The sequence below is a fragment of the Grus americana genome, chromosome 15, assembly GCF_028858705.1.
Source record: "Grus americana isolate bGruAme1 chromosome 15, bGruAme1.mat, whole genome shotgun sequence".
NCBI lineage: Eukaryota > Metazoa > Chordata > Aves > Gruiformes > Gruidae > Grus > Grus americana.
Genome location: NC_072866.1, coordinates 17,733,375 through 17,747,352, shown reverse-complemented (window position 1 = coordinate 17,747,352; position 13,978 = coordinate 17,733,375). Strand labels below are relative to the sequence as shown.

At 45.9% G+C, this 13,978-nt stretch overlaps 1 protein-coding gene across 3 annotated transcripts in view; it reads right to left on the bottom strand.

The window, feature by feature from the left end:
• Window positions 1–13,978, bottom strand: part of MYH11 (myosin heavy chain 11) — a 59,573-nt gene that overhangs the window by 22,535 nt on the left and 23,060 nt on the right. For 2 of the 3 annotated variants that reach the window (XM_054842576.1, XM_054842578.1), the window contains exons 5-11: window positions 10,591–10,693; window positions 8,852–8,872; window positions 6,378–6,470; window positions 5,417–5,480; window positions 4,058–4,156; window positions 2,897–3,040; window positions 153–248 (exon numbers count right to left, since the gene is read on the bottom strand). In XM_054842576.1, coding sequence (XP_054698551.1) covers window positions 153–248; window positions 2,897–3,040; window positions 4,058–4,156; window positions 5,417–5,480; window positions 6,378–6,470; window positions 8,852–8,872; window positions 10,591–10,693 — 620 coding nt within the window. The remainder of the gene's footprint in view (window positions 1–152; window positions 249–2,896; window positions 3,041–4,057; window positions 4,157–5,416; window positions 5,481–6,377; window positions 6,471–8,851; window positions 8,873–10,590; window positions 10,694–13,978) is intronic. The other variant, XM_054842577.1, reaches the window with a different exon arrangement.

Here is a 13,978-nt window from a genome sequence, read left to right as displayed (position 1 = left end):
TAATGATAATGATTTTAAGTATGGTATATCTTTTAAAGCCTGTGAAGTATATATGTAATAACAAATAAAAAATACTGATGAAGAGTGCTTACTCAGCTGCTATTTTATTAATTTCTTAATGTTAACTAAATTTTTCAAGTGGCAAACCATACCAGTATTGTCTGGCATAGAAGCTTGATCAGTGTTTCTCTCCTTCTTGAAGACAATATTACCCAGTTGTAGGACAGATGAAACAACCCTCAGTATCGCTGTAAGAGAAAGAGAATATAAATGAGGAACGGAACGGATGCATTTCGAAGGCTCTGTTCTCTGCAATAACGAAGATCCGTTCTCCTGCCTATGGCAGGCTGTACCTCCGTGGAAAGAGCTAAGTTTGCTTTAGAAGGCTGTGCCACAAACCACAGGAGTTTGCGACCTGGCTGAGCAGCATCTCAACAGTCTGTGCTGCGGAGAAGAGAGGGCAGTCTGGGAACTCCAGCACCTCCACGGTAAGTTGGGCCAGGTCCCCAGGCAGACCCCAGGTCTCGGGAATTCATCTCCCACTCCCAGGGCCTGCAGCATCTTCCCTGCTCAGGCACTTGACAATCTGTATCTCTGTCTTCAAAATAAATCAATGGATGAATTACCAGCAGCTTCAAAAATGCGTGGCAGTTCTGAAGCTCCAGTTATGCGGGAACACCTGGATAGTTAGTTGTGCAACTAAAATCAACTGTATACAAATCTTTGAGGGATTAGTGTCAAAGTACAGAAAAGTAATTGATTAATGTTTGGTTACTAAAATATATATAAATGTGATGTCGCCTAACGGCAAGTAGTAAAACCTACTGAGACGTCGCAGAAGGGCTTGTATGAATCTGGGGAGTTCTGCCCGTTTATTTGGTAAACTCACACGGGAGAACACCACCGTCCTAATGGGCTCAAGTTTAGAGCGTGGGATCCAGGGGGTTCCAACAGTAACGTATCGACTCCTGGCGCTGTCATGGCGAATGCTGCTGTTGGCACCCAAACGCCCGCCCTGGCAGGAGAACGAACCCGTCCTCTTCTGTAGCACCGTCTGCTCTGCAGGGCTGGACTCGCCCTGCTGCCCTCAAGCCCAGACCTTTCATCTCAGGTCCGTGACGCAGGGGAGGGGAGTGACGAGCTCTGCTCCCCACCGCGGCTCCAGGCTGACGTCATGGGGTGATGCTGTTCCTGCCACCAGGAGTCACCTGGGGCACCCGTGGCAGTGGGCACCCACAGCAGCACCCACTGCAGCCCGCGCACAGCCCGCGCACAGCCCCAGCAGCAGCCGCGCGGATGGACGGCTGCCGGCACGTGCTCAGGGGCGGTTAGCTGTTGCTTCACGCTCTTCAGCTTTATTTCTCTTTTCTCTGAGTCAGTGAGTACAAATATGAGCTACTTGAGCCTGTTGCATTTCTTGCAGAATTAAATCAGAATGTTTTGCAACTTCTTCATGCTAGTTTTTGGACAGTTCTGGAAAAAATGGCTTTAAATAGTCATTACTGTTGTTAGAGCTGGCTTGAATTCAGTCGTCTCTTTTGGGTATGCATGGAGAAATCTTCCCTTTCATGACACAAACTACCTTTCAAAACACCATGCGTTACAGTCCTTTTGCCTGCTGACAACTGCACCGATGCTGTGGAACTCAAACGGGTCCGGAGTGCGTGTCATGTTCCTCCTGCAAGCAGGTCTCTGGAATTTATAAGACTTACAAGAAAAAGCCTTGCAATTCTTCATTCAGATGGACAGTGAAATACTGTGCCAATGATTTTATTTGATCCATGTTTTAATTACTGCTGCCCTGTGCATCACCAGTGGTTCTGTTCATCTCGGAGAGAACTTCTCTTTGATGAGATGTACTCTGTTTTCCAGCACAGGTGGTGACCCTTCGATATTTCTCTCGCAGTGTTTCCAGCAAGTGCTGCCAGTTTAAGCCTTTGAAGGAGGCGATTTGCAAAGAGTTTTCATTACTGGCTTCAGCTGCTCCCATGGGTACCCACTGCAGCAATGGGAAAAGGTGGGCCACTGTCGCTGTTTTTTAGGTAGAACCTTCCTACCAAGAAGCTAAAAGCAGTAATTAGAACCGCAAGGTGAGAACAGTCACCCTCACTCTCACAAGACTTCCTGAGGCAGGCACCCCCCGTTAACAGAAAGGTGGCAATGACTCCAAGGAGGCTGGCAGTGGTTTGTGTCACCGATCCGGGACAGCGGTTTCAGTGCCTTCGCTGCCAGTCTGCTCTCAGCCCCGGCTAGCCTCCCGCCAGATTCCCGTGCTGGCGTGCACTCCTCCAGGCGCTGAGCTGCCACCAGGTCAGCTGCTGCTCGTTACTGGCCCTGACTGTGCTGCTCGCGTTCTGCGGCCGTCATCCTGTGCTCAGACCCTGCCGTGGTCTTGCGTCTCTCCTGATCACACAGCACCGAGTTCCCATGTTACTCTTAACGGGAGGGAGAAACAACTCTGTGCTTGAGAAGTTTTGCCTTACGAGAGAACCTTCGTTCTCTTTCCATAAGAGATCTATGGTTTAATTCACCGAATGCCTCCTGAGAAGGAGGGAAATCTGTGGGCACTCATTCACAGTGCGCTGCTTAGAAACAGTAGCTAGGTGACGGCTGGTAATAGCTTTACACCGAGGATGTAAGAGGCAAAGAGCTTAAGTAACAACGGAACATTTAGAATCCTCCAGTTGGGGTTCATGCAAGATCACACTTCTCCAGAGAAACATGGACATACAATCTAAATAATCTTAATTTTCTTACATGAATGTAGATTCTTACTTCATATGCATATTTTGCAAAGTGATTATTCTGGACAGAATTAACCTCTGTGCATTTTCATCTCTCTATACTGTCACTTGCAGAGGTCTACCTTGAATACAATCTTGCTAACAATGCTCACCTGTCTGTTCCTCGTCAGTAAAGCCCATAATTTTCATGGCTTCCAAGGTCTCCTGGAACATCTCATCGTCTTGCTGAGCGGGAATAGGCACGTGGCCATTGGATAGAAAGGTATAATTGTTGAACCCTTCCAGCAACAGATCATCTAAAAAGCAAAGAAGGAAAGTTTTACTTAAGCGCATCAGCTTAATGCTCTTGGCTCACGAGTTCTTCCAGTGGATAACAGGAGAAACCCCTGTGTTTTCACCAAAGGCAGACTCTGCTTGTATGAGGAGTTTAGGGGTTTGTGGTCGACGAGTATTTTCAAAATAACTCTTAATTTAGCAAGCTCGATTGCGTTAAGTCTCCAGTTTTCATTAGTAACTGGGGAGTGTCTCTGCCCCTCAGGGCACCCTACGGACTCAAATCTGAGCCATTCTTCCCCAAAGTCTTTCATGTAACGCCACGTGTAACCTGCTCAGAGTCACAGCTCTCCCTGGGGGGATTTGTATCAGGTAATAAGAAGATTGGAACCAGGTAACAACCATAGTGGGCCAGACCAAAAGTCTCCGCAGCCCTATACTGAGGCCAACGACCAATTCTTAGGTAAGGAGCATAAAACGCAGGGAAAATACAGAGCTATCCATTGCTTTATGCGTTCTTTGGCAACCAGTGATTTCAGGAAAGATGTCATATTTGAATTACAGTGTCCCAATACATCATATCTCTAATCCTTTGTTTGGATCCACTTACACTTTTCACCTTCTCACCACTCTGAAGCTATGGGTTTCACAGGGTAATAATGTGCTGTGGGAAAGACATTCTCTTAATTTATTTTAAAACCACAAGCTGGTATTTTTGTTGGGAACCCCAATTTCTTTTGTGTAAAAAAAATAATAATTCTTCCCTATTCATCTTTTCGATACTGTTCAGGATGGGATCTGGATGGGTTTACATCTCCTGTAAATTGAAACATCCTGTAAACTGCAGACAACCTGGCTCAAACGGGGGGCATCAATTGAAGCTTTCTTTACTTGAGAGAATTATTTTCTACAGCTAAAGAGCCGTTTATTTATAGAAAGGATTGAATGACATACAATTAAAGGAGTTAAGATAAATTACTTAAGTAAGCCATTGCTCAGACTGTTCAATGAGATCTAAGAATCGTTAGCCAGTAACTTACTTCTCATTTGTTCAGAAGCTCCAGCAATCAAGTAGTAAAAGATATGAAATGTTCGCTCATCTTTAGCCTGACGAATAGCACGGGATTTTTCAAGCAAATCTGTTTGTCAAGCGTGTTAAAAAAAAATATCAGTGACATATTTCAGTCCTTCCTTACTTGTGCCATCAGCCTCAGAACCATCAACAGCGTTGTTGAAATACTTGCCACGACCTTGTCTAACACGAACACGCGTCTGATTCTGTGGCAGGAGCTCTGGTATTGGTATCATTCTCAGCACAATGAGTAGATCAATCTCGTACCTCTTATTGTATGGTAAATGCTGGTAACCATGGTAATGAGCACCACAATACACATAAACGTTTCTAAAATCAGAGATGCAAGCATAGTAGTCACAATATAATTCACACCACTTTTAAAATGACGTACCAATGTGATTCTTTCAACATAAGGTGGGGCTGCTAGAAAAAAGCTCTTGAGGCCAGTATTGTAGGTATAAAAGCAATAAAAGCAAACTTTATTTGTGGTTTGTGTTTGTGACTACAAACTACTAGAACGGAAGTTGGCAATAGTGTATTTCAACAGCAGTCAGTGATTCACTCTTTAAAAGCTATAGATACTTTATGGTGCTACAGATAAAACTTCAGGTAAGACCCTAAAAACTAACCCCTGATTTTTTTCTAAAGATCACTTGTCAAAATAAGAGCAGAAAGATAAACTGTTTGTTGTTTGATGCTACACCCAAGAGCTTCTTTACAGCTGCACCTTGCCTTCTCATTTATTGGAGCAAGCGGCTCCTTCTCTATGCAAAGATGAGCAATGCAGCACTGAGGAATCCCACTACGTGCCAATTTGTTCATTAAAACACGCTGTCTCCTAAGCATAACCAAGGGAGGAGGCAACAGGACTTGGCAAGCAGCCAGGCTAAGCCGAACGTCTCTGAAATGTCTGTATCTTTCCTGAAAAACTACGCGGAGGTTATTGATAGCACCGATAGGAAACAAAGCGGCTGCAGAGCCCTCAGGATCACGTGCACTCTCAACCCCAAACCAACCTTTCCCATTCTCGTATTACTGGGACTCTGCTCTTCAAGTCCCCTGCCCTCGCCTTAGGTATGGTGCTCCCGTTGCTGAACGTGGGGAACAGCGCGCTTTCCTGCAGCTGAGGAAACAGACCTGCAACCGTAAACGTGGGAGTAAGACACGCTGAGAAGTGGTATCAGCGTAACGGGAGCCACGTCCCCCCATCTTCGTTTAGACCTCAGCAATATTTGCCTTTCTTAGACATGCAGTGGAGCTGGTTTATCTTTCTTCCCCCTGCTCACCCTCGTTAGCTTCCAGCGCAGCTCACTGAAAAGGATACAGGTCTCTATGTTCGCTCCGACAATGTAGCCTGTCACATCAAAGTTGATGCGGATGAATTTGCCCTGTGAATGAAAAGAAGATCTAGGTTGGGCTGTTCTTTCAGGTGATGTCCAGGGTTTCCAGCACTAGTATTTGGCCTCTTTAACAGGACACGTACATCATCCTCTCAAGAATAACAGGCTTGCTTCCCTCCTGCCGGGACAACCCGTGGAAAAGCCTGAGAGGCAGGGAACTTCTCTGACAGCCCCTCTGCAGAGATTTGCCCCCACGCTTCCTTCAGGCACGGAGGGAAAGCAGTCCTCCCTGCTGGACCAGGCCTTGGAAGCTGGGGATGTGAGAGCATCTGCTTTCCGCTTCAATTTCCACATGTTCGGTGAGGGGATAGCATCGGACCTGCGTAACTCCCTCTGCTAAGGTTCACCTGCATGGATCCCTGACCTCTGGAGAGGAGGGCCTGCAGGGAAAGCAGGCACCTGGCCGCGCTCCCAGAGTGTCACCAGATAGTGACAGCCCTCAGCTCGCCTCACTCCGACTTGAACCTGTGCGACTGTTCTTTCTTTTCCTCCCGTAGTTTTTAATTTAATCTATTAACCACTCTTGCTGAGGAACAGTCACCCCTTAGGAGATATATGCTTAACAGTGGTGCAAAGAAAAAGAAAGTACAGCTTTTGCCTGCAGATATTCTGAAGGTGGATACGTCCCGGGGGCACAACTGACTCTGGAAGGCCGCACAGAGACTGCTGAATTGTGAGAGGACAACGGTACGGTCAAGTCTGGGCTCAAACTTTGATCTCCTACAAGGCCAAACTCCTATTTCAGAGAGGCATTCTAAACTGGTTTTAAGGGATTAGTTCTCTCTCTAGAGAGAAGCGCTGATGAGGCCGCTCTCTGTACGCGGTGCGTTAAAAGGTGCTGTGCCTCCCCCCACCCCAGACCCCACTGGATTTCCCCCCACTTACGAATCTGGAGGAGTTGTCGTTCTTCACAGTTTTGGCATTTCCAAAAGCTTCGAGAATAGGGTTGGCCTGTAGCAGCTGCTTTTCCAGCTCACCCTAAAATTCATTCAGACGCAGTTAACCCTAAACTTCATAATTACTTAATTAAAACCAACGCATATACACTGGAGAAAAATGTGAAAGATAATTTAAGCCTCTGACTTTTTTTTGCTGAATACTGCACTTCATGTGGGTTTGTTTTCATTCTCTGATAATCTTTGTGTTTATATATTTGTGCAGTTGATTGCTGTCCTGTATACATGACCCTTTTCCAGCCCTGTTGCCCGTGACAGATCAAAGACTATTAATCTGTTTAGCATCATGACTGGCCTTTCTTAAAAAAAAAGGGTCATTCAATGTCAAACATCTTTTTTCCCAGCTTAATATCATTTTTAGAAGGGATATTCTTAAAGGAACCTCTAGCATGTCTTTTTCAAGTTAGTTTATTGAGATCCTTTGCTAGCAAATGACGATGTAATTAGAATAATTTGCTGAGAATAATTTTAATGTAATGCAGCACAAAGCTACAAAGCGGATTTCATCAAGTCTATTAATAATGATCCATGCAAGGCTATTTAGGTTAAATATGGAAATGCATTGATTTATTTCAAACTAGGATAATGAATTCTCATGCAAACACACAAACTTTGTAATATATTGTTAATTGTGATTGGTAATTGCTAATGAAACAAATCATGCAATGAAACAAGCATGCATTTAATACTCCTATTTCTAAACAAATCAATAAAGTTGAAAAAATCCTTTGCGTAAGAATACAGCTTTTCTGAACTTTTCCTTCAGCTCTGTCCTAGGAGGTCACTCACTTTCACATTTGCTTCTTGTCATCCTGTTCTTTGCGTACTACTCTGCAGTAACATGCATTATTTCAAATAACTCACCCCGAAAAGGAAAAAGTCCTTGATAGATAATATGATATCATTTAAATAATTTTAATTAGAAAATAAGGCAACATTTAGGCTGAGTCTAGGGGAAATAATTTGGAAAATCAAAGAGCTTCCCAATCAGTGTGTAAAACTGGTAACCTTTTTCTAAATGCCATTCCTGAATGTCCTGTAACTTCTGCGGCAATGATGACGGTTGCCTCAAAGATATCGTTAAACAGCAACGGACTGTTAGCAAATGGCTAAACTTATCTGCGTGCTCACGAGACGGGAGAATGAGCACCTTCCTGAGAGCGTAGCTCTTTGGAGAGCTGAGGCATGGACCAAGACTGCATTTTGAAAAAAAGAAAAGAAAAACCCCACCAAAAATCCCCCAAAACTTACTACCTAAGAGTTGGAGGAAGAGGGAAGGAACATTTCCAGAGGAGCTAATACAGGAGTCCCCGAATAAGTAATGAATTCCTCAGTCCCTGGAGTTTCTCTGTACTGAGCAACTCCTTCCAGTTACGCTCCGTGCACTTCAAACTGCCGCTCCGGGCGTAGGGGGTTGCTGAAATCGGGTGGTGGCAGCTGAAATGGAGCCTTGTCTGCTAACCGGAGACAGACACCACCTGCTTCGAGGGGCATAAAGCTGCGGCTCCACGCTCAGCGCTGTGTGCAGCTGCACGTCCACGGCACACCAGAGCTGCCTATGCCAGCAACCAGTTCGGGTTTTTGCAGACAGCTTGTCAAACGAAGTCCTAAATTAACGAAGGGGCAATGCGTTGCCCTTGTCATGGCCAAAGTCTGAGAGGCAGCCGTCAGAATGGGGGAAAAAAAGACCCCGTTAAAAAAACCCCCAAAATCCCAATTGCCTGGCACAGACCCAGAAAGGACGTGCCAGCAGACGTGCCCGTGTTCCCGGAGCATCGGTGTGCTGGTACGGCACACGCCGTGCAGGAGGGCCCACGAGAGCCTGTACAAAACTGCCGTAACCTACCTCGGCCACGCGCTGCACTGGGAATTGCTGTTACGCACCATAGCAGCAAGCTAAGGACATGCTAACTTTTGCGCACGTGAACAATTCTCAACAGTTACATGAACATGTAAAATTAAAGCAATATCGAATGGCAAGCATGCAGCCAAACAAATCCATCAAACACCGTGAGGTTTAGGAATTATTTCACAACAGTCCTAAAAAGTTCAACCTGAAGCACAGAAAGCATTTGGGCGTTTTCATTCAGAATTCAATTTCAGGCTGAGTGGCTCTTTCAGGATCGTGGGAAATGTCATTCAAACTACGGCAATTTGAACACACACGTAAGAAGAGAGTGATATTTGAAAGGTGACCCTGCCTGTGTCAGGCCTCATTCCTTGCTATGGAGCCTGACACAGTTAGGGTCGATTGGTGAGAGCGTTTGGCGCTATTGTTGCTTTTTATCGTATCATACAACATATTTCAACAAAAAATCTCTCTTAAATTTTCGAGGTGCAACAATAGCATGCAGGTCTACACTCAGTGCCTTAAACACACATCAAACAGTCTAAGTTACTCACGTAAGAAAAAGATGGACCTTGCTGTATTGAATAACGTGGTATAAAACAAGTGTCAGTATCATTTCCATTACACAGACATTTTTTTTTGTTTTTCCTGTATTAAAATAACCAATACACAGTTTCCATGCAAGTAAACCAGGAATACAAATACAAACAAACAATTGCAGACATACCAAGAGTACCAATACCATTAACGTACATAGAGCATTTTAACTGAATTAAAAAACACCCCAACCCTGACGCAAAGGGATGGGATGTGGATCCGGTCCCAGGTTCGTCTCCCAGGACCAGACAAGGACAGGTATTTGCATGGTAAATCCCCACTACTTCTCCGGTGGGACTGGGGCGTTTTGCTCTTCATTGGTTTGTGATGACTGCAATTGCAGCGCGGGTAGTCCCAGCGGCTGACGTACCATTTGTCAGCATGTTAGAGAACAACTCAGAGTTCTCTCTGGTGGGTATTTGCCCTCAGGTCTGTCTCGGGGCCAGCTGGAGCCTGGCGCAGGTAATTCCCCGAGGAGCCAGCAGCAGCTACCTGCCCGTTAGCCACGGCCTTGAAACCACGGGCTCCCTTCCCCCGCCGCCGAGCAGGGACCCCGTAGGCAGAAATAAGCTTTTGGCACAAACACTCAACAAGGGAAAATGATGCCTTTAGTCTTGGACTGTTCCCACTAAATTTAATGACGGATTTCTAGACAGCACCCCCCAAAGGGACACGTGCTCCGTCCCTGCCCCACGGCAGGCTCTGCTGCCCAGAAGCGCAGTTATTGAGTCACATCACGGGTACGGTGGCGGAAGAGCCCGGCCACACGCCCTGTGCTCTGGAGACCTCCAGCTGCCGGCGTACAGGGTGGGTGAGGGCAGCTGCAACGCCCAGCGCAGGGGCCCTCACGAGATCTTTACTTTGTCTCCCACCACCCTGCTAACAACTTATTTTGGAGCCAGTCCTGCGTTCGGGGCGCACCAAAGTGTCTTCCCGAATTAAGCCTGTTTTGTCATAGAAGCGAATTGCTCCATTTTTTGCGGAAGTTTGAGTGACGTGCCAAAGGCTGGACCTGACGTAGGACCTGGGGCCGTACCGCTGGAAAGCGCAAAGGAGGGGAGAGCCCCGGCCCCAGGGACGACCTCTGGGAACTGGGCAGGCGGCAGCTCGAATCATGGCTCAGAGCAAGAAAACGAACTGCAGTCACTAGTACACATTTTGAAGGAGCAAAGTACTTTAAAAAAATTGTGCCTTTCAAAATTGTTCTCTCTGCCAGGGGAGTAAAAAGAAAAGCCAAGTTTTACTCTGGGACTCTTCACTGGTTCATAAGAAAACTCACTTGCTAACAAAGCTGGTCAAAACTGGGGAAGTTTAAACGCCGGTATGCATTTCTGTGATGCCGTTGGGCAACGTGCTAGTTAAAGGCTTTCCCAAACTTCTCAGCTGCCAGGGCCAAGGGTAAAACAAGGACCCGAGCCCTCGCAGACTGCAAGGCCTTCACGCTAGATATAAATAGGTGCATATGGAAAGCTATGAATATTTCTCTTCTAGCAAAGTACGTCCTGATTTGATGCCTAAAGGGGGGGGTGTCAAGCAAAAGGGTTTTTTCCATAAACACAGAGCTGTGATGTCATTGTGTACTCTTAATATGTCGACTGTTTGGCAAGCCCCAGGCGATGACTTGCCGTTAGCACAGTCAGCTCAGGACCGTCCTAACGGGCTCGAGGAAGAGTTGAGTACGGAAGAGCTCACTTACAGTGATGCTGGTGTCCTTTTTGCCCTTATGTGATGAAGCAACAACAGCCAGGTACTGAATGACCTTTTTGGTATTTTCTGTCTTGCCAGCACCAGATTCACCTCTGAGGGGAAAGAAAACAAGACAAAAGAAGGGAGGTAACTAGTGGGCTCCTCCTGCCATGCGATGTGTTTCGCCTGTAAAACCAGGACTGGAAACTGCCCGGCTCCGTTGGTGTTTACCCCAGAACACCACCTCTCCAAATCCACCTGACCTCGGCATGCGTGGAACGCGCTGTCAGAGCTATGTCTCTGTCCCGTTAGTATTTTGCCTGGACATTGGGCCATTTAAGGCAACTCTAAAACACGATGCATTTTTGAACGGCAGTTTATCTTGCTTTGGCAGCATCAGAACACTTATGAGAAGCGGAGCTGGCAGGGAGTCCGCTTGTGTTTTAAGACCAAAAAATACAACATTAACTATGATGTGGTACAGCAGTAAGAAAAAACACCAGCAGTAATAAAACAGCTTTCCCTTCTGAAACTCTGGCATTAAAGTGGACTAACAGCTTACGTCCGTGCTGGAGAACAAGCGGATGATCCTGCCGCACCTGGATGCCACGTCCAAACGCCCCGTGGGCTCGGCGGGGCCGGAGCTGGGACTGCCCGCGGTGCCCCCGCTGCGCGGGTGGCAAGGGATCTCTGGCACGGGGAGATGTCTGTCCCGCAGAACCGGCGCCCCGGCTCTGCTCCGTGCGGTGTCCCGGGGGAGCGGGAAGGCAGCGGTGGCTTCTCACCTCCCCAGGACTTCCAGGGTTAAGCTATTTACAGCTCTTAAGCCCTCTCTTAAAGTAAAAGACTGGTTTGCAAAGTACAGGCAGAAGGGCCAGATTTACACAGGCCTTTCTCAGAACAGTTCCAGCTTACTTTTCCCTCTCTAAGCGTCACGTCATCTCACGTCTTCTAGATACCTTTGGTTCTGATGGTTGTATGGATGAAAATGGTTTAATACTGTCCCGTCTCAGCAATCAAACAGGGCATTAACGTGGGTGTGGGTATAATAAACTAGTTCTTTCAACTGTATCAAGCTAGTGCTATGAAGAGAGCAACAGTCTCAACGTAAGCTGGACCTCTTTGTCTTTGGATTTAAACTAAAATGGGTTTTAAAATAAAAAGAACAATGCACTCAAAAATCCCAGGGATATTTGTCAACTCTTTTGAAGCTGAAACTATTTAGCTGGATCCATTGCAGTTCTGCTGCTTTTCCTAATTAGGAAATACAGGAGTTAATTTTCCCCACCAAGGGACCAGTGATAAATGGATATAAAGAACATGAGTAAGTGCTGGGCAGAACTTTCAAAAGGGATGACATTGATGTAAACCTTAGGAAACCAGAAACAATTCCTGCCTGAGGTACGACACGATGAGAAGTGTTTCTTCTGGCTTTTTGAGTTTTAACCAGAAATAATTGAGATGAATATGTTCCTTTTCAGAAGACCTGGGTTAATTTGCACAGTTTAGAGGTTGGATTCATCTTTGCCTGGGCTTCAGTGCTAAAACATTTCCATGTTTTATTGAGAAAAATTAAGTGTCCTGGGAACAATTCCAAACAAAGCACACCAATTTGAAGACATATGCATACAAAGTTTTCAAATAAATCTACCTTACAACTTTGTTTCTTTGGGAAAAAAACCCCTTTTTTTAAAGAACAAACCCCCAGGCTTTGAACTATTCCATTTTATTAAAGGTTATTTGTAGTTCATCACTACATGAGTTGCATTTCCTCTCTCCCAGGGCAACAGTGCCCATCTTTTGGCTTTCCCTGAATCCCTGGGAGTATTACCATATACGGCAGCATTGGCGGTGTCATTATCCTGCCATACTGCAATGCTTCAGTTACTTAACATGCTGTTCCGTGCTTTCAGCCTTAACTCTTTGCTCCTGCACAGGCCGAGGGTTTTCCTATTTTCTGCAGATAGACTTTGAGGCTTTAACTTCCTTTTGAAGTGGACAATAAAAAGTTCTCCAACATGAAATGGAAACCAGGCACGACCTCAACCGCTACAAGTAGGAAAAAAAAAATAATCTCTAATAATGGCCATAGCTGATGAATACATCTAATTTTTCAACATATCAGATTGGTTTTAAATGTCCAGGACAACAGACAGGTCTGATAAACAAGTATCCATTAACCAACATTAGTAGCCCTCAGCCTCTGAAGGACACACCACAGCCGTATGACAACGTCTAGATTGCAGCTCCGTGATAACATACCCTGTGTCTGAAAGCCAACTAAGGAGGGGGGATGCCGAGAGCAGGTTCAATGCCTCTGAACATCAAGAAGCTTACAAGGGGGAGGACCCAGGAGGAGGAGAGCATGTGAATCCCTTAGGTTGCTTCACAGGTGGATGAAACTCTTCCTGCAACTACTGAGCTGCAACAGAATTGGTCATGCTGGGTTTTTCTCTGTACCTGCCTCGAAGTGCCATCGTTTCTGGGGTGGCAGAAACAACCTGCATTGGGAGGTGGCATGAGAAATCCCACCCAGTTTAAAATCTACATGCTCTCTTGAGCTCAGTGACCGAATTTTTAAAGATGGGTCTTTTTCTTGCAAGCGGTGTTGGCATGGACCATACACACCTAGGAACTCTGCTCCTCTCTTCTGAGTGCCCATTTTCCTCAGCCTTCACCCCAAATTATATTCCGAAGTGGGAGTTCACCATATAAACGCTGTTACCACTGTCCTAGTCGTGATCTTTTGGGAGCAGACTGATCATTTGTTTAATTAACGCATCTCAAACCGTTCTTGTTGCCTGCCATACGGAGAGGCAGCACGCTTACTGCCAGTGCTGGTCTTTGCACCCAGCTCAGATGGGCAACACAAAAAAAACCCGGATCAACAGCAGGTCCAGTCGCACAGGTCTGAGGAGCCCAGCCGCGGTACTCGCGCTCCTTCCCATACCTGTTTTCCTCCTACAAAACTCCTTGGCTTTCCCAGAACAAAGGGTCCACTCGGCCTGCAGGCTTGCTCTGTTGAAAACACCACTCTCACGTTGCGTGGCATAGTTTAAATTTATTCTTCCCTCATTTCTTGCCAGGCATTGTTTTAGGAGCTCAGTACAGGATTTAAAGCACATAAGCTCACATATAGAGTACTCAGCTACCACAGAGTTTTTGTAACATATGAGCTACTAAATCCTCTGTGACTCCATTCATTACCTTCACCTTAAATGAAAATTATCCCAGTTAGAACAAGTTTCCAAAGCAGGACAAGGTGAGACTAGCACGTTGGCCCACCGCACTGTTGTGGGGAGAGCCCGTGGTGTAGCTAGGACTCTTGTACGTTTGGGTATAGCAGGGAAAAATCAGTTTAAACAGTGTATTATTTTGTTTAAAATTTGAAACTTTCT